At 41.2% G+C, this 20,258-nt stretch overlaps 1 protein-coding gene across 3 annotated transcripts; it reads right to left on the minus strand.

Annotated features, from left to right (window-relative positions):
- Nucleotides 1-58: 58 nt before the first annotated feature.
- Nucleotides 59-19,161, minus strand: LOC134640468 (PDZ domain-containing protein 7-like). Of its 3 annotated transcripts, none has more exons than XM_063492268.1 (16): nt 19,072-19,161; nt 18,048-18,758; nt 17,065-17,202; nt 16,757-16,931; nt 16,173-16,349; nt 15,729-15,876; nt 12,951-13,011; nt 11,796-12,323; nt 8,605-8,760; nt 7,971-8,131; nt 6,929-7,020; nt 6,758-6,849; nt 6,530-6,598; nt 5,190-5,858; nt 4,755-4,855; nt 59-1,237 (listed from the first exon to the last, which is right to left on the minus strand). In XM_063492268.1, the coding sequence occupies exons 2-16, from the start codon at nt 18,235-18,237 to the stop codon at nt 1,061-1,063; spliced, it is 2,934 nt and encodes a 977-aa protein (XP_063348338.1). In that variant the 5' UTR covers nt 18,238-18,758; nt 19,072-19,161; the 3' UTR covers nt 59-1,060. The 3 variants fall into 3 exon arrangements, with proteins under 3 accessions (XP_063348338.1, XP_063348339.1, XP_063348340.1); XM_063492269.1 differs by lacking the exon at nt 19,072-19,161 and adding an exon at nt 18,873-18,994; XM_063492270.1 differs by lacking the exon at nt 19,072-19,161 and having other exon boundaries at nt 18,043-18,128.
- Nucleotides 19,162-20,258: the final 1,097 nt, after the last annotated feature.

The raw sequence follows: 20,258 nt of genomic DNA on the forward strand, positions 1-20,258 counted from the left end.
AGGTGAACAAGTGCATCTAACAAAGTAGCCAGTGACTAACTCAAAGGCACAGACATGCTCACTTTCATCTTAAGAATTTAATTCCATGCAGGCATATAAACAATTCAGCTTTTCTATCACTTATTAAAAACAAGCTTGAGTAACATTTTCTCAGCGTTTTTCCGACTGCCCATCTATAGAATTAAGGCACTAAGCACACTGCTTTTCCCATCCATATTTCTTTAACCCGACTTTTATTTGTGCCACTGGCCCTGCATTTCTCATTGACATGTTTTTCCAACTCTTCCACATGTCTCCATAAGCTCCATCCACAGCATGGTGTAATTAAGCCTCTAAAGTGGCGGATGGCTCCAGAATACAGACACCTCTGCCAGAGAAATACAGCACAAAAAAAATACTGAGCAGCAATTTGCAATAATCTCCCCAGACATCCTCTAAACCCAAACTATCAGTTTTGACATAATACAGGGATTTAATCTGGGTATAAATCTATAAATCTCATAATGCTGGCTGAGGTAATCTCCCTCTGGCATGCCTGCAGGGCTGCTGGGCTGAGATGCTTCAAGTAAAAAGTGCAGACCACTGGCTCCACTATCAGACAGTGCTCAGAGGTCACGGCAAAGTTGCCACGTGTTGAATAGTGGCACTATTCTAACCACAGATCATGAATTACACGATCCTATCACAAAAGCGTCTTTTAGAAAACGTGCAACATATGCATTTAGTAAAAGTTTTTCTAAAAACTAAGAATCATATAAAATTCATACAATTGCAACATTTGGTTTTCATCTTGCATTACATTATAGCAAAAGTGACCTTTATCTTGACAAATATGCAGCTGTATTAGTCTTCAAAACCAGCTGCAACCTTTATGCAAGACATACTTTATGGTATATTTTGTCATAACTTTGCCTTTGATTGTCTCCGCTGTGACCGGAGCGCTACCTATCTCATATTTCTTCTTCTGGGGTGAATCCTGTATTTATTAAGTCCCAGAGGAGCAGCAGGTTTTGTTGTCCTTCATGCCCGAGCAGCAACCTAGCTGTGAGGCACACAGAGTTTAGTCAGCAAGTCTGTTGGGGCTGCTGGGGTCAGTAGAGACCTTAGGGACCTTGACCACAAAAACCATCGGCTCTTTGGCCTTGTTGCTGAATGCACGCCGAATTACATCCACGGCGTGCTGATGAGTCACTCCCTGCAGACTCTCTCCATCTACGGACAACAGCTCATACCCTGCCTGCAGATTCAAACACATGCAAAAGGGTAAAAGAACATTGAAAAGCCACAGAAAAAGATTGAGTATCCTTTGTAAGCATGTTTTCCTCCATTTGTGTATCTCTTTTTTGTGTCTATTTTTTTTTTCAGAGCAACATTAAAGACAGTTTCCATAACACTGCAGATATTGTGCCCCTCTGTGAAAAAAATGTAATTTATGCCAAAGAGAGTTGGAGCTCTCCCACTTCTTTAATGCATTCACACTGAAGGCTGTCACTAGTGCACGTATAAAGTTTCCCCTTCAGCACAAGGTCTTTGGAAAAAGAATATACACTGAGACAGCCGCACAGTTAGGACTATGCTCGCTGTTTCCTGCAGGATGCGAGCAGAGAGTGGCAAATCTTTGCAGCCTCGAGGAGAGGAACTTCCTCTGATGTCATCAGCGTTTGCCAAGGATGCACCTGCCTAATGTGCTCAATCTCAGCGAAGGTTAGAAACACAGAAACACACAAGGCCGACGGCCATTGTTGTACCTTCTTTTTTTTCCCTTTCCCTTTTCCTTTCGAGTCATTAGACACAAATAGATTATTTTCCCTTCATTCTCTACCACCCTGTTCCATCTGTTACAGCTCAAACCTATTTGGCCTGTATGGATGAGGTTAGATCCGGGCTGCTGATTTTTTTTTTCAGAGAGTCTGGTGTTCACCAACAACCCTATAGCCCTCCGTGCAAACAGTATCAAAAGATTTAGCTCCATTTAACCAAAGAGGAGATTAAAAAGTGCTTTTTCATTTTTGAAAAGTAATTTATCTGAATTAAATAGATCACAACCTAATCTGCCCCATCCTCTTTACGGCCATTTATACTGAGCATTTACGAGGTTCTCTATTTTCCAGCCAACAAATAACATGGCCTGTAATAATAACTACAGCTTGCATGGGAGTATCTGAGGTCAAATAGCTCATGTACTGGGCTGAGAGGAGAAGTATAGCTCAGAGTGTTGGTTATCATAAATGTAACACCACTATGGCCTCCTGCTCTAATTGTAGTTCGGGACAGTAGTTCGTGGCTGCTCAAATTTTGAGATAACTTTCTCTAAAATACTAAAAAAAAAACGTTTTCTTTTTGCCTTGTGTTTAGAGAATCACTGCATTAGGATTGCATGTAAACATGCCTGCTTCTGCTAAGCAGCACTAATCAGCAGGTCCAGCTGTTGGGAATGTCATTTTGCAGGTATTAACTCAGCTGTCACGCTGACGTGACTCGCTTACGTCCACGGTCCTGCCGGTGAAGGCAGATGGCAGCGTCTAATGAACAGGACAGCACGTGTCTTATGACTAATACACACACAATACAATATTCTTCACTGGTGTGATTATCATGTGGGTCTAAGGAAACAGGATGCGTGTTAACACTGAGCCCGCCTGATCTCACTTCCCTCTGCAGAATACAGGGAGATAACACTGAGTCGTGGAGCTGATATGAGCAAGCTGACATGCCTGGTTGTTAGGTGTGAGGAGGAGACCACAGATAGCACAGGAGTGCTAGTGAGTAGCCATATATCTGTGTCTAAGCCTCATAGCCAACAACCTGTCTGTTTTTAGTCATGCTGGTGAGATGGCTAAGAAAAGATCATAGTGTCATTAGGATGCAATGTAGCTTAAATCCCTTACTTTGGCCCAGACTGAAACGCCGCTTTAAATATTTGATGAATTACATTTGGTATATTCTTTTGTTGAGTCCTAGAGCGAAAACCTTTAATGTTTCCCTGTTTTTATTTCTATCAACGCTTGGTTTTGAGTAAATTGTATGCAGAGCATTATGTTCCTCATTAGGATAACTGGTGATCCTCAAACATTTACCACCTCAGTTATCTGTAATATGTCAAAAACCTTACTTGAGTACTAAAATCAAAACTATTATGTAACATGTAACCCTGTGGCTAGATGCTATGTCCTGCTGGAAAAGGAAGTCTGCATAAAGTTTTTCAGCCAGTGGAACCGTGAAGAGCTCTAAAATGTTTTGGTAGATGGCGGTGTTGACTTTGGACTTTGATAAAAACACAGGGCACCAACTACTGCCAACATCAGCAGATGACACCTGGTGGCACCTCAGATCATCACAACCTGCAGAAACTTTACACTGGACTTGGATTCTGTATCCCTCCACTCTTCCTCCAGACTTGAAAGAGGACTTTGGACCACTGAGCAACAGTCCAGTTCTTCCCTACTTAGCTGAGCTAAGATACTTCTCTTGTCTGTGGTTCAGAAGTGGTTTGATATTAGGACTACTACAGCTCTAGCTCCTCTCCTGAAGACGTAGTGAAAGATGGCAACAGCCTCAGTCAACTCCTTGTGAAGCTCTCCAAAGTTCTTGAAACAACTTTTCTTGACAATCCTCTCAAGGCTGCAGTCACCCCTGTCGCTTGTGCTCCTTTATCTACCAGTCAACTTTCCATCAATATGCTTTGATACAGCTGTCTGTGAACCACCAGCCTTTTCAGCAATGACCTGTGGCTTACCCTCTTTGTGGAGGCTGTCCATGAGTTTCATGTGGACTGTCAGGTCAGCAGTCCTCCCCATAATTGTGGTTGTATGTACTAAACTAGCCTGAGAGATACACAGTATTTATACTGTTTGAAATTCAAAAAATCAACATTTTATTATTTTGAGATTTTTTTTCTATTATTTTTTTTTTCTGTAGGCCATAACTGTCAAAAGTAAAACACAGTTTAATTGCACAGTAAGTCTAGGATATCCTAAATGTTCATTTTTATTAAACTGATGGAAAATATTGAATTTTTTCCACAATATTCAAATGTTTTGAGATACACCTACAGAGATGTGGAGTTTGTATGAATGTGAATGTAGGTATCTGTACACAGAAGGCCAGGGAAAGTTAGATAGATATGGGATTGCCCACATGTTTGACACTGATCAGGAATAACACTCAGATAGTAGTTGTCAACTGATAACTTGCAGCTAGGAAACATATGAATTTGTCAGCAAACACATGAACATATTAGCAGCCTCCTATTGCTGGAATAAGTATGTTTCAACTTTGCACACAAACATTTCTTCCCAAGCATCTCTAATTCCACTGAGCTTTAAGAATAAGTCTGTGATTAACTTTAGTGAATGAGCGCATGTGTAGCATATGTTTTTCAGTGAACCAGGCCAAGAAGACTGTTAAGTTACTTTGCAGGCAATATATTACCAATACATTAGCAGACCAGCATCCGTGTACCTCATCAATAATGAAAGTGATGGGCTACTTGAGATGGCTCTCATCTACTCTCCACTCCTCATTGCACACGTCTCTGTCATAGACACAATTACTTCATAGCAACAACTCATAACCTCAGGACTGAGGGCTGGCACATACCTCTCACAATCTGCTACAGACAAACACATTAGTTATAAAATCTGGTTGTTATGAAAGTTAATTCTCAGTATTTAAGGTGGAAAGATGTAATTATTTTTATGTTTTTTTAAATATATATACATATATATATATTTATGTTCATGCTAGATGCTGACCTTCAAAGCCTGATTTGTAGATGCAGCTCCACCTGGGAAGATTTTCTCAATCTTTATCATGGGCTGGATTCTAGACTCTACACCTCCAGAGATACTAATACCTGTAAACACACAGAAAAAGGACAATAATAAACTGAGGGCATGCTTGGCAGTACCACATGTTTTGTAACTAGTCTTACACTGTATAGATGCTGTTTGGTCTTTTTTGCGTGAACTCTTATAAATGCATTTTAGTTTAGCAGTTAGTGATGCCCTGACCTCTACTGGTCATGTAAGAGACAGCTTAGGACGAGTCACTAAGCAGTTTGTATTGTGCTTACAAGCACATATACGGTCACAGATTAAAAACGATTTTAGAAGCTGGCATTAAAGCAAACCCTGAAATTTCAGTTTAAGGTTAAATGAAAGTCACAACAAGTGCTGTTTTTTATTTACCCAGTGAGTGCTTGGCCTTGGAAATGGTCAAAGTGGCGATTTCACACTCCTTGGGTGGTAGAGTTTGTCTTCCTTTCACTTTTTGACCATTTTGTGAGTGTCCATTCACTTGCTGAGTACTCCCACTGGCCTTGGACGGGCTCTTCTCCCTTTGGGGATCAAATACCTCAGCCAGAGGGGTTCTGCCTCTCCGCTGTGAGGGAACATGTACGCTGACCTCCGTGTAGCCCTCTTGCCTGCTCTGTCTGCCATATATACTGTCAGGACTGCCCTCTCTCCTCACTCTCCCATGGCCATTCCTCACAGGTGACCGCCCTCGTTCATAAGCCCCGTCCCCTCGGTCAGACACGGACAACAAGGAGACCTCATCATACCACGGCACCCCATTCTCTCTTCTGATTGGGGATCGATGGGGTTGGTGGCCACGTTTAGTGCTGTGTGGTGATTCTTTGAGGAGGAAGCTGTGAGTGGGCAAGGGACTTGGGGAACGGGAGCGCACAGAGGATACATAGTTGTCCACAGGTACATCCAGCAGAGGGGTGAAGGCACGGGATGGCGAGAGATGGCCAGACCGTTGACCTGACACACGCAGTCTCTCCAACTCCTCGATCAACCGGCGCTCATGCAGTCTGTCGTGGACCGGCTGCAGATAAAATCCACCCTTGTAGTCTGTACAAACATATAAACAGTGAGTGACTGAGTCAGTGCATATTATAAAGCTTATGATGGAGCAGAATCAGTGCTGTGAGTTTCATCCGTGCTTTCTACTTCCATGTTAAAACTTAGCTATGCTGGCAGAAGAAAGAACAACGACAGCTCAGAGACGTTTTGACAGATATCTGCTGTTTTCATAATACTGACCCTTTGACCCTGGCCTTTGACCTCAGAGGCGGCTGCAATCAGTCTGAAGATGGGACTGATTGTGTCTCGCTTGCTTTTAAATGAAGTAAATGCTCAAAGCATCTTTGCATTGTTGAAGTGTCACACAGCACGTCTCTATCTTTTCTGTATGCCACCGAGATGTAAAACAACCCTCTTCAGCACGAGCACGGGAAACCTGATCTGTTCGGTGTGTGTGTGTGTCCATTTTATATGAGGGTGGGGAATGTGTGCCAGGGACAGGATATGGTCTGCGTGTGCAGGTGTTTGGGTTTGACTCTATGAATATAAGATGAGGCAGGAATAAAGTGGCAGAAAACTAGAGACAGACAGAGAGAGGTTTGAGCCTCTGTATAAGTTATATTCCTACAGGAGCCATCAAGCAGATAGAGAGAAAGGTTGAAGAAAGGACCGAGGTCTAGATAAGGAGAGTGCGAGAGCAAGAGATACAGCCCATGTACCTGGGATTGGGGTGATGAGGTGACGACGAGGAGTTCCACTACGAGGAGAACGCAGAGCTGGGGAACGCGCTAAAAAGAAAGATTTCATTTTTTTTAATCTCACTTGAAAAATTCTTTCCTGTTTTTTATTCTGTCACAGCTTAGAATTTAATCTTGTAAAACTGGATAAATAAACAACAACAACAACAAAATATCAGGGAAGTGATGTCAGGTGCATCCTATGCTTACATGAGCGACTCTTGAGAATATCGTACGCTTCCAGCTCAAAAGGCATGACCATGCTGTCAAAGCGACCCAACTCAGTCGTTGGTATCAGCATTCTGCAGTGGATATAAAGCGGACATGTAGTTCATACAGCATGTAAACACATAAAGCAGTATTGTGCCTCTTGTATCTCACCTTATTTCCCTGAGAAGCAGCAGTTTCTCTGGCCTGTCCAAGATTGCCAGAAGGGGACGCACCAAGTCCTCGATCACAGAGTCGGACAGAAACTGTAGGAAGGATTTGATTGGTGCACAAATTAAAGTAGGCAAACAAAAAGAACCAGCTGGACATGTACACTGAGGATCTGACTGAGCTCAAAAAAATATTTATACCCAGAATACTGACTTTAAGTAAATTTGAGTACATGTAAAACATGCTTGTAATTTTGTTACATAAGTGCACTAAAAAAACATTAATTTAATGGAAATTGAGGAACAGAAATGTACTTGATTAGTGTACATTCAGTTTACATCAAGCATATTTTGCTTAATCGACAATTATTTGAATCAATAAACATTTGATTTTAAATATTTCAGTATGAATTTGCTCAAAATTATTGCTTCATCTTTATGAGAGCGAAGAATCATTTTTTGAGTGTGTGATTATAAATTAGTTTTATAATGTCATCTCTGCGAGGAGTTTTTACACCTCTGGATACATCTCAGCTTGTCCAAGAAAAGTTCACTTCACACACCGAGGCTCCAGTATCTCAAGATACACATTTACAGCACGAGACAAATTTGTGATAAAACATATTATAGATTAGAGTTAATGGGAAGTATGGTTTTTAAAGCTCTGCACTTATTGTGACTAAAAGCTCAGCGTACAGAAGAACTTTACGTGATGAACTGAGCAGATGTTTATACCTCTGCAGCAAGTCCTAACTTTTTTGTCTTTGACCTCCCTTTTGTTTTGTCCCGTCTCTCTAAGCTCTCTTTTCAATACCCTCTGAGGTCAGACAACGGGCTAGCCAAGGAGCTGAATATTTTAGGATTAAGGTGGACTGAGAAAGAATCAAATGACAGCTTATGTTCGATCCCGATCATAAAGACAGGCCAAATCCATCTTTTGTCACAGCTGTTACACGACACATCTGTGACTAAAGAATACTCACTGCACTCTCACAGCAGCGTGCCTCTGAGGTGTGAGAGATGATAATTTCAGTTTAGAAACTCACTCGCCGACAGTGTCTCATCACAGCAGCCACCTCATCCTGACTGAGCAGTTTCTTTGCCATGTCCTCCACGTGCTGCAGGACCTCGAGTCGGGGCAGTGGGCTGCCAGCTCGGGATTCCCTCGGGGAGGTCAAGAGGTGGAATGGGCGCCCCCGTTCCTTATCTAAAGAATTATGGAGATAAAAGAAATGACGTGCAAAGAAGAAACTGTCCTGATGGCATTTAAAACTCTTCCAGTTAGATGTTTGACTTCTCAACATCTATAAATAAATTGTGCAGGTTTTGTTTACCATCAGGAGAACTTACACTAACTTTAAATTAAGATATTAAATTAAGAAATCAAGCTAATCAGGGCATCTTAACTTATGCTCTTCACCATTTGGTTACATTTTTGCTTCTAACACATCTGAATAATATTTCTGTTTGTAACTAAGTTTTCTACAACACATCAGTCAAGACCCTATTTTTATGCAATTAAGTGGATATTGTCATCGTGAATGTTACACTCTTACAGGACTTTACAACATTAGAGATGAATAAATCCCTAAACATAATGGACCACCTCTATAAATCAGGGATAGCAATGCAGGCTGCACTATGTGAAAGAAAACCCACACCCTGTGACCGCTCTCTCACCTTTGTTTGCACGGTGAGACGGCGACTTGGAGCGACTCCTCTCTTTTCGGTCTTTCTTAAATAAGAGGTTGACAAAGGTTTTGGAGCGTTTCAGACTAGTTTTACCCTCCTCTGAGCTTTTCTCCCTGTGTTGCCTTTTCTTCTTCTGTCTCTCCTCTAAAGGTGGGGGGAAAAGCAGACAAATATCTCTTTTTAAATAAACACACATACTGTACTTTGTGCACTAAACAAACTATAGACTACATGTCATCTTTTTTGCAGTTATGTCTTGTACACAGGAAAATTGACTGAACCACAGCAGGAGTAGGACATTCTGCATATCTGTGTTGGGTGTTGAAAACATAATTCATTAGGCCTTGTTGTGCTCAATGCTTAACTGTAAGCTGGTAACAGTGGCTGACACGCACTCTCCTTTATAAGCACAGACTTTTCATTTCTCTTCCAGTCAGCTTCTCTTTTCACTGCAGTAAATCTGACACTGTGGAAAGCAACAGTGTATCGCTGATGAATTGCAGCCTCACCAACCTGAACACACCCCCATCTATTAGAAGCACTACAGAGAAGTGCTCCCGCTTACATAACAAATGTCCAATCAGACCTAAGCTTTGCCCGAGCCCCCGCCAGGTTCTGAAGCTACGAGTGAGCTGGAGAAATTGAAAAGGAAAGGCTAATAACTCAACAGCCCCACCAAGGCTTGGATAGATATTTCTCCATATGCTTGCTCTTATTCATTTCTCACAGAGGTACAACAAGCGAGAGTAAAGGGCAGTGATTAATCATGAGTCTGTGGCAACCTTGTGCTCATAGACAAATTCTGTATGGAGCTTAAATCAGCCGTGGAGAGTCCGAATGTTCTTGTTTACTTTCTGGAGTGATGGAGGGTTAAGGCGTTGTTTAACTGATGCGTGTCCTATAGGAAGAGCCCAGAAGCAGTGAACTGTCACAAACATCAGCTCAATATCTGATAACAGTGCCACAGTCCTGGAAAGACTGATTTCTTAGCTGGGGTGGATAATATCAACACTGCAGAAGTGGCAATATTGTTTGGTAAAACTTTCAAGACTAGAGTGTCTTTTAAATCTTTAAGACTAAACAACATCTTTTAATGTGATGAACCAGCCACAGTGCATGACATTATTAGTATTTGTGTTTTGACCAATAAGCATTCATTATAAATTATTGCATAATTATATGAGCACATGTGTTTTGTACCAATCCTGATCATGTGGCTCATTTTTTATGCTGCTGTACATTTTTGTAACTGCATTCTGCAGGCTTTCATGGTGTCCTGCTGACAAAATATGTCCAGGGTTAGATGAACAGAACTTAAACACTCACTTCACTTTATTAGGTACACCTGCTCAACAGCTCATTAACACAAATATCTATTTAGCCCATCACATGACAGCAACTGCATGCATTTAAGCATGTAGACGTGGTCAGACAACCCGCTGAAGTTCAAAGTGAGGTGTTTTTAAAGCAGAAAGGTGATATAAGTGATAATTTTCACAACCATTTCTAGATTTTACAGAGAATGGTCCTAAAATGCCTTGTTGATGACAGAGCTGATAGGAAGGCAACGGTAAAGCAAATAACCACCTGTTATAACCAAGGGATGCAGAAGAGCATCTCTAAATGCACTGCAAATCAAGCCTTGAAGCAAATGGGCTACAACAAAAGACCTCACCACTGCAGCCAGCTAAGAATAGGAACCTGAGGCTAGAATTTGTCCAGCCTCACCAAAATTAGACAATAGAGGATTGGAAAAACATTGTTGTCTGATGAGTTTTTAGCTTTTGCTGCGACCTTCAGATGGTAGGGTCAGAATCTGGCATAAACTGTCATGATCCTGGGTCATGTTGACCCAGCATTCTAAGTTTTCGTGTGTTTTGTATTTTGTTCTTTATTTATGCCATGGTTCCTAGGTTGTTCTGTTAAGATGTTGTTTATTTGATTTCCCGTCGTGACTTTACCCCCTGTGTGCCCCCTCTGTGAATCTGTGAGCCCTCGTTTCCCCCCCCTTGTGTTTTATTCCATGTTTTCCCCAGCCCGTTATGTCTGTGCTCTCCCCGTGCTCTCTCTCCTCCTGTCTGCACCTCTGTGCACTTCCTGTTTTACTTTGACAGTCTCTCGTCAGTAGGCGTCATGTTGTGTTTGCTCCTGCCCTGTCTCGTTATGATTATCTGTGTCAGCTGTGTTTCCCATGTGCGCCCACTTCCCTCGTTAACCCTCTGTGTATTTATGTCCACGTCTCCCTCAGTTCAGTGTTGCGTCGTCAATGTCTCTTCCCTGAACCTGTGTGCCTTTCTCTGTGTCCCCTCGGTCCTCAGTTTAGCTTTCCCAGTTTAGTTCTGTTTCTTTGTGAAGCCTGCAATAAAGCAGAGGTTTTGAGTTCAGCTTTTGTCTCTGTGAATATTACGTTTGGGTCCTCATCTGCCTTCACACAGCTAGTTCATGACATAAACAACATGAAAGCATGGGTCCCTCCTGCCTTGTATCAATGGTCAGGCTGGTGGAGCTGTAGTGCTATGAGGGAGATATTTTCTTGGCACTCTTTGCATGCCTTAGTATCGACTGGGCATGGTTTAAATGCCACAACTTACCTGAGTATTGTTACTGACCACCTCCACCCCTCTATAACCACCGTGTACCCATCTCCTGATGGCTGGATAATCAACTATGTCAGAAACTCAAATGATCTCTAACTGTTTTTATTGATCTTTGAGTATATCTAGTATATATCTATGAGTAATGTGTCCAGCACCTTGAAACTATGCCATGACAAATTAAAGCAGTTCTGAAGCCATCAAGAGGGCCCAACCCGATACTAGCAAGATGTACCTAATACAGCCCATAATTAAAACCTGTGACGTAAAACATCACTTTTCTGCTTATATTTTCGTCACATGAATAAACTGTGCATGTTGTACGCTCACTACCAAAATACTGAAAGCTTTATTTTTTATGTCACCATCTTGGTTTAACCGCTGCTGCTAAATAAATTAAAAAGTATTGTGTTTGTTTTGTTTTCTCAGAAAGCACCGCCTTAATTGTAAACACCTAGACTGTGACTAAAATATGTCCTAAATAGGCTGGAAAAAACTTGTCAGCTATTAATAATGTACATAGAGAACTACCTTGCATCCACAGTTCCCCACATTTAACAACCCCAAAGAGCCTGCAGACCTCACCTGACTCTGTGATGTGACTCTGGGAACGACTGATTGGCTTCCGCGGTCTGCTCAGGGCCATCAGAGCTGCTGTCTTTGGTGAGTGTTTCTCAACTTCCTGCTCCCCTGATGACAGCGTTTTCACCCGTCCCTGTCCACCTTCTCCAGCTCTTCCCATCTCCCTTGGCCCTTCTCCTTTCCCACGTATGACCGTGTCCTTCAACACTAATGTGGCACCTACAGTCCGGCTTGTTTCTGTGGTGGACAGCCTTTCGGGGTGTGACCCGTTAGGCAACAGGTGGTCCTGGTAGTTTGGAGGTTGGGGTTCAGTCTGTATGGCGGAGTCAGCAGTTCGATCAGTACTGCTCGGACGTCGGGAGTGGTCCTCAGTGCAGATGCCAATGTCTACCATCTCTGAGCCAAAGACAGGAGGGAAGAGGACCTGGGAGAGACCACTGAGGGAACTGAGAGGGGTGGTGGAGGACAATGATGAGGCAGAAGAGTTGGAGTCTGAACCCTGTGATGATGGTGGAGGGCCTCCATTGGCTACTATAGAACACAGTCCAAAGAATATAAGGGATTAGTGTGTGTAACAGCTGCTACATGTTACAGCAACGAAAATATACATGCTAGAATGTACTGTGGATAAAGTTTTCCCATAAAAGCTTAATTTCCTTCCTTCTTATTTCTGCTTTCTTTGAATGAAAACCTGTCTGTTCTCATATCCCCATAATCCTGTGAGCTTTTGATAGACAGAAAATAAAGCAGGACTTCTTTTTTTTCTTTTTTCCTAATGAAACTCCAAAGTGACTCTGCATCTTGGCATCTCGACAGATGTCAAGTCATGCTCCGTTCCAGATGACTGAGCTGCCTTTGAGTACACTGAATTAATCCCTAGCTGTGTTCAGATGGGCTCGTATCAAAGCAAAAAACAAGGAACTGGAGTCCTATTAAGAAACTGAATGACAGCTTTCTTGTTCAAGAAGGCTACACAAGGCCACTATCCCACTTATTTTTAAATGTTTCCAAGGAGACACCACCATGTAGCTTTGAAAACCAGATAAAATCTTCATTGATTTTGTTTAGTCAAGGCAGTACTTCTCACGCCACCGTTCATTATCTCTTGTAAAACCTGTGTTAAACATTGTCCAGGGACTGTAAAAACAGTCAACATACACTTTCCCAGCCAGCCGTATTCTGCCACCATCTCCTTGTACGCGGGGTATCTGCCAGCTTCCTGTTAAAGATCAAAAAAACAAAATGTTCATCGAGAACAGCAAACAGTCAGCATGATTACTATGAAGTAGACTCTCTAGACTTTATTGACTGTTAGTGGGGCTCTTCAACATTTAAAAATGAGCGAGCATTTGTTCATTTGGATTTTTTTCCTGTAGTTTTTAGTTACTTGTGAGCCACATTCACAATCTGCAGCTGCTGAACTGTTTAAAAAGAGTTTACAGCAACATGTTGACAATAGCAGTGTTTACATGAGGATCGTCAGCAAGTTCAGTTCCATTCAGTTTTATTTAGACAGCACCAAGTCATGACAACAGTTATATTGCTTTTATTTATTATGTTTGTATTTAAAGCTTGGTACATATTACACTGTATGTAGCTGGAGAGAAACAGCACTTTTTGTTGTTTTGTATGAAAATACACAAAGAACTGGCAATGAGGTGAATATGGATCTGAATTTAATCTTAAAAGAAGTAATAGTGTCTTTTGAATCCAATTAAAGGACCTGAATCCTCTAAAAAATCTTCAGAGAGGGAAAACAGTCAGCACATGAATGTAAGGTGTACAGATGTGGAGACAGCCTTTAAGGGAAGGACGGGGCTATCTACTGTATCCATACACTGAGGGCGAGATGGGAATTAGGAAAAGGGGGGAAGTAAAACATGGGTGAAAGTCATCAGAAAATCGCAAAGAAAGGAGCAAAATTCAAAGCAAAACACAAGCGGCAACAAAATGAGTAAAATTGGATTTTGTTTTTTAACTAAACACAGAGATGTAAAAACTTGCACTAAAACATGATCTAAAGTTAGAATAAGAAGCATGGGAAAAAACTAAAACTCTTCACTAGAGGAGGAATAAAGTAAACACAGAACTCAGAGATTTATTAATATTATAAAGCATCAAACTCACTAGAGAATAATGAGGAAATTAAAACAGAAATCAGCCTGCCAAATATAAGAACCAAAACTTCAAACTCAAGCAGATAACTAACAATTCAAAACTTAGAGGTAGAAAAAAACTCCTGGGACCACAACAAACACGTTACTGTGTGCTCATTAGCATGTCACATACAACTGAGAGTGATGAGAAGGTATCATTTTAGATCTGCAGATTAATTTGACAAGATGACGACCACAGATGAAAAACAATGGCTAACCAAAGTATTATCATTTGACATGAGTCCTAAATTCAATTTCAAGCTAGTCCATACACTAATCTTTAAGACATGACCCTCAAAACCAAAATGTGAACTTGGTGAAGAGGGCAAAAGGAAAGTCTTTATCCTTTGGGCACCACCTGGAATATTTGGACCAATCAATAAGCTGTCCACACATTAAAGCGAGCACTGGACTTACAGGTTGTTCTGTCTTTGATATTTTCAGTTATGCATACCAGCTTAATTTCCACCTTTTGACCTCTGTGCAGCATTTTATTGTACTTAATGTTAGTTTAGTTATGTTATGTTTGCTGTAGTAATGGTTAGTAATTGCTTTAATATCCAGTTCAAATGAATCCTTACTTCAAATGTAAAGCTGTAAGGATATTAAGGTGCTTGTACTTACTGTATAGGTCAGGGTAAATATTATCTGTTTCACAGAATTACAAAACACGTGGCTCTTGTAAGCACATAATACTGTATAATGCCCTCTCAACTTTTTTTTTTAAGGAACTGTCTCATCAGCACTCATTTTTTCCTTTAAAAGCACAGGTGTGAGGGTCTTAAATAACAAAACCTTGCTTAACTATGTGTGTTATCCATCCATACAGGACAGGACAGGAGGAAGGGATAAATTAAGGCTTTCGGTTGATTATAACCTGATCCTCGCCTGCCTTTGAATAATGAACGTCGTGCCTGGCTGTTTTTCACACGTGGAACCTGAGATCAGGGGGGTAAAATGAGCATGCAGCAATGCTAGCGATCTGAGAGCACGCCGCACATCACACATACACCAATTCATACGCACCTACACGCGGTGCCTTTATCCAGAAATGACACAGGTTAAGTGCTGCGGCCTTGCACACATACTCAGGCACACATAAGGAATTTGAGGGCTGTAAGCCAACTGTCTCCTCAGCAGTGCAGGCTCATTGAGAAGAGCCGGTGTTGTTTACACGCTAGCATTTATTATTGTGTCAGCACTCAAAGCTCCAATCAGCTGTTAAGTTTAAACTGAAGCAAATTATTAACACTCCACTGCAATTAGAGAACTTCCTGAAATCAAACTTCAGTCTCATTTCAGACAGCACTGAGTATGTTTTTAGTTTGGTGGTTTGACAAAATGTTGCTCATGTACACCTCAGCATTCAACTGGAGGTATGTTTATGTCCAAAAGAGGAAGAAAAGCTCAGTATATGCTCTCATTTTACCTCTTTTTCTTTTGTTCCTCTCACTCCTTGGAATATATTTAGCTTTTTGGCTGTTAAATCCTCTACTCTAGTCACTCGCTCTGTGTGCTGTCTGAAACTGTGAGAAACTGAGCCAAAACATTTAAGTCACAGGTTGTAAAAGGAAGAACAAAAATGCTCCCTCATGCTGTGACAGTCCTCTTATACCCTGTGAATTATAAAAATGTAAAAAAAACCAAAACCCAACAACCTGAAACTGATTAGCTTTAAACATATATATATATATATATATATATATATATATATATATATATATATATATATATATATATATATATATATACATATATAATTTTTTTTTCTCTCGCTCACCCTGATGGTCAACATGACGTGGGTGTGGCTCTTCAGGACCTCCACCGCGTTGCTGTGAGTGATGTCATCAAAGCTCACCCCATTAGCTGCAAGGATCTGATCCCCCATTTTGATGCCATGCTGCTCTGCAAGTCCACCTGGGTCCAACCTGATGAGCAGTATGAAAAAATCCACACATGAAAAAAAGAAATGTAACTACTAATTGAATTTAAATGTGAGCTTCTTTGCTTTGATCTACCACAAAGACACAGATAAATTTTGCAAATGAGATTATGATATCATCTTTAATTATTGGGGTTAATATTATTATTTGCAGCCAGGTGGGGTAAACCTGGATTCCACCAAGTGCACCAATGTAACCATCCTGATGCCCAAATGATTTTACAATGGGTACTAATTAAATTATTTTATCTGATGCAAAAAAAACAGTGTTTGTATTCATACTTAGACACATAAATCCCCAATCCAAACTCTCTTCCTCCTCTGATGTTGAAGCCCAAGCAATAATCATCTGACGTGGTGAAGAGATGTACAATCCTGCGAAGAGCGCTGTCCGAATTGGCCTCTGAAGGGGTACGACCACTCTCCTCCACTACCATCCGCCGGTGAATCAGATCCACCCTGCACGCACACACATAAACACACACAAAAGGAGACATATTGTATATGCACACATGAAAACACTCATATACACTGCTTTCTCTCTGTCCACTGAAGTCAGGCGTGTCAGTATCAGATAATCAAATAGCCATAAAGGTCACAGCAGTAATCCATCCACTGCTGCCACATGAAACCAAGATACTGTATATCCCAAAAGAAAGATAACCAGTGTGAGCTACAGTCAAGTGACAAGACTTCACAAAACAAGAGCCACACAAAGGTCAGTGATAGTAGTTCCAAATCTGTAGGGTCTTACATATTCAGCAATAAGTATTTCATCATAAAATACAGTTATTAGAAGTAAATATTTTACAGTAAATGTTTGATATCTTGGTAGTTTCCAGCCCTGCTGAGTGGACTGGCCTCACCATGTGGTCTTCTCCTTAGAGTAGCGGATGCCGGGGATCTTGCCCACCCGTCTCACCACCATCCTCAGCCTGTTGTTTCCTGTCAGGACCTTCACAGCACTGCTCATGGTGATGCTCTCCAGGCTGACCCCGTTCACCTCCACCAGCTTATCACCCACAGTCAGCCCAGCCTCCGCTGCAGACACAGGCAGAATTCAGCATGAAAAACCAGAAGACAACATTCCCACGTGTAAGCACACTGGAAAAAAAAAAGCTTGTCGTGACCATTTACATAGACAGTCTGATGAACACACACACTTCTTCCTAACCTGCAGGGCTGTTGTCCTGCACCTTACTGACAAATATGCCGAGTCCATGTTCAGAGCCCCCGCGGACACTGAAACCCAGACGCCCATCTGGACTCTTATCTACTGTCACTGTGTGAATGTCTTCACTGTCATCCCCTCCTGCAAACACACAAAACACCGACATGAGTCCACCATAAATCTGCACAGTGTGACCCACAAGTATTCCCAGGATTGGGACACTTGTACAAAATATGATTTGAAAATTCAAAGCTGATGGGAAAAAACCTCATTTACAAAGAACAGACAATAAATGACAAACAATAAATGTTCTAACATTTAAAAATTACTGATAACAAACCTATTGACTGTTAAACCTAAAAAATATGTATCAACCTTAAATGAAAAACTTCATCCTTATGAACTTTTTCAGGTCACAGCTCAGGGGACTCTAATAAAGTTAACTGGCAAATAAAATGCATTTATGTAGGCTTATCTTTGAAAGCAACTTTATTTAACTGCCATAACTTTTGCACACTTTGGGTGGTGCCTACTGTGAATACAACTAATCATTAATTAACATTTGTGTTGATCACGCTATCTGATGTTGTCTCAATATTAATTAATTAGTCTCTCAAATGTCAGAAATATCCAAAGCCAAAATTCACATCTTCACATGACTTTTTTTTTATCTCATCTTAAATGAATAAAATTCAGTTTATGATCACTGAAAATGAAGAAGACTACCAAAATTTTACATTTTAGATACTTGAATAATGAATTGTTTGTATTTCTGTTTAAAAAATAGAAAAGAAATTGACTAAACAAGTTTTTAGTAACTCAGTTCTCATTCACTTTTAGCTTAAAAACACATAAGATTAACTCTGAGCTTGCTCTGAATTAATTTTAGACAAATATCTGTGTCACTGATTATCCTGAATACACCTTTGCAGCCAATTGCTGTGTTGCCATGGTAGCAGAAGACTGTTACTGGGAACAGACCTCACCATCAACAGGTGCATTGATGAGGATGACCCTGCCCATGGGTGAGGAGGACCTGTGTCTGTGGCGCTGCTTCTTCACCATGTAGCGTGTGGTGCTGTGGGAACCCCCATTCAGACCTCCGTTTTTAAAGTGGGGGTGCCCTCCTCCATTTGTCATCTCCCTCCAGGCTGGAGTTTGAAAGGAGTCAGCCATGGTAAGTGTCCAAAAACTCTTCCCTCAGTCATCCAGGCGGGAGGATATGTGGAGTCCCAGGTCAGGATGGCAGAGATGGAGCCAAGTGTTTGGGGAAAGGCAGTGAGGGACAAGTAACTTGTAAAATGGACACTTTAGCACCAGCTTGTCCAAAGTGAACCCCACTGGAGGAGGCAAGTAAAAAAGCTGCTGGTAGCATCCCTAATCTCAAGTGACATCCGTTTCATTCAGTAGATAAAGCTTAAAAATAGAAAACAGGTTGAAAAAAACTCTGACTTCAGCTGAAGCCACACAGCTAAGTCACAAAACACAAAAGTTGGCTAAAAGAAAAGCTCCATGACTGAAGAGAGGGATTTTCTCACACTCAGATATAATCCTGGTCTTATAAGTCAAAGATGTTGGCGTGATCCAACAGTGTCCTCTGTACCCTCCGGAACCACAGAGTCCCCGGTGCCCGCTGTCTGCAGAGAAGTCAGCAGTGCAGGGTGATTCCCCTCTGGTCATGTTTAATTAAACGGCACCTGTTGTGAAAAGAATATGTTGTGATGAGTAATGTGGCCTCAGAGCTGAAGAATAGACAATAAAATCCTTTAATTCTGACACAGTATTAACCTGTGAGGATAAGAAACACTCACTGAACTCCAGTGGCCGTCTATTAATCAGCACCATGGACAGCAACTAAGTGAGCACGCGTATAACCAACAGGCCTAATTTGACAGTAAGTTATGTGAGCGACAGTTTGCAGGGAGGCATAATTATAGGTGGACTTTAATTCTGTTCATATCTTCGACTTGCTGAGTCTAAAATAAAGTAAAAAAAGAATATTAGCATTACCTCCCGTGTCCATGTTGCGCTGGCTGCGCTCGCACTGAGCTGGTCCGCCTCACTGACGCATTAAGGGACACCTCCGGAGCGTTAATGCCACCTCATTTGTTCTCCCGGTGACCATTATTGTCTTAAGAGGTGTAAGCCTTTTACATAAGCCCCCACCCGCAGCTGTGCAGCCACTAGCTCTGGGGCTGGAGATGAGTAAGTACACTGATTACTCAAACAGTAAAGTAACACTCACTCAAGACTGCTCCAGCGTGTCCTCGAGTAAACTTTCTTATTAATGTGCTACTGGACTTTGGTAGAGCTGGAGAGAGATAAAGGCAGGGGAAAACGGAGCAGCTGATCTTCCTGCCACGCTGTTAAGATGGGTAAACAACCCCACCAGGTGGCTAGTTTAGTCACATCCATGTGGGTCTCCAACTCAACGCGCTGGAGTAGTGATCGTGAAAAGCAGCTTTGTGGGAGACTGTTGTAAGTGTGGTTAACATGGTTTCCAGAAAACAGAAGTTGTCATTTATCTTTTACATCATGCCATTTCTCAAGAATTTTCCACACTTTTAACAAAGTCGGTTTAAATATATTATAAATACAGTCAAACCAAACACAACAGGCAGTATATAAAAAAGAGACAAATGCTCTCAAATATAAATACATACAGCGAAATACTGAATAAATAAAGCACACAAACGTCAGTTGAAGGCTTTGCAGTCATATTTTATTTCTTGTTTGCTATTATTAATCTGATATTATTATTATATCTACACAACACAGATAGGCCTACATAAACACGCTGATGCCCCACTTGCTGCTGTGCGCTGTGACAACGCATCAGCGAGGCGCCATATGGAGGCAGATGCCTATATTCAATTAAATGTCATCATAAGTCGTTGACTTTCCAACCTATTTGGATAAAGTTTGGTTCATTAAAAATGCCAGAACGGATGCAGAAGACTTAGTAACGTTTAATATGTTTCCAGGTTTCATATCAAAATGATATTCTGCTTCAAAAACTGAAATGGGTAAAAAAACATTTTACAACTTTGAAATCAGAGCTGCAAACTGTTTCTGCTCTCCGAGTGCAATTATATTGTATATTCGTCATAAATATATTATTTACTGCATTTAATCTTTGTGTATCTTTTTCATTAACGTCTGGTTTTTACTTGGATGCCACCATTTAATGTAATATA

The sequence above is a fragment of the Pelmatolapia mariae genome, linkage group LG13, assembly GCF_036321145.2.
Source record: "Pelmatolapia mariae isolate MD_Pm_ZW linkage group LG13, Pm_UMD_F_2, whole genome shotgun sequence".
NCBI lineage: Eukaryota > Metazoa > Chordata > Actinopteri > Cichliformes > Cichlidae > Pelmatolapia > Pelmatolapia mariae.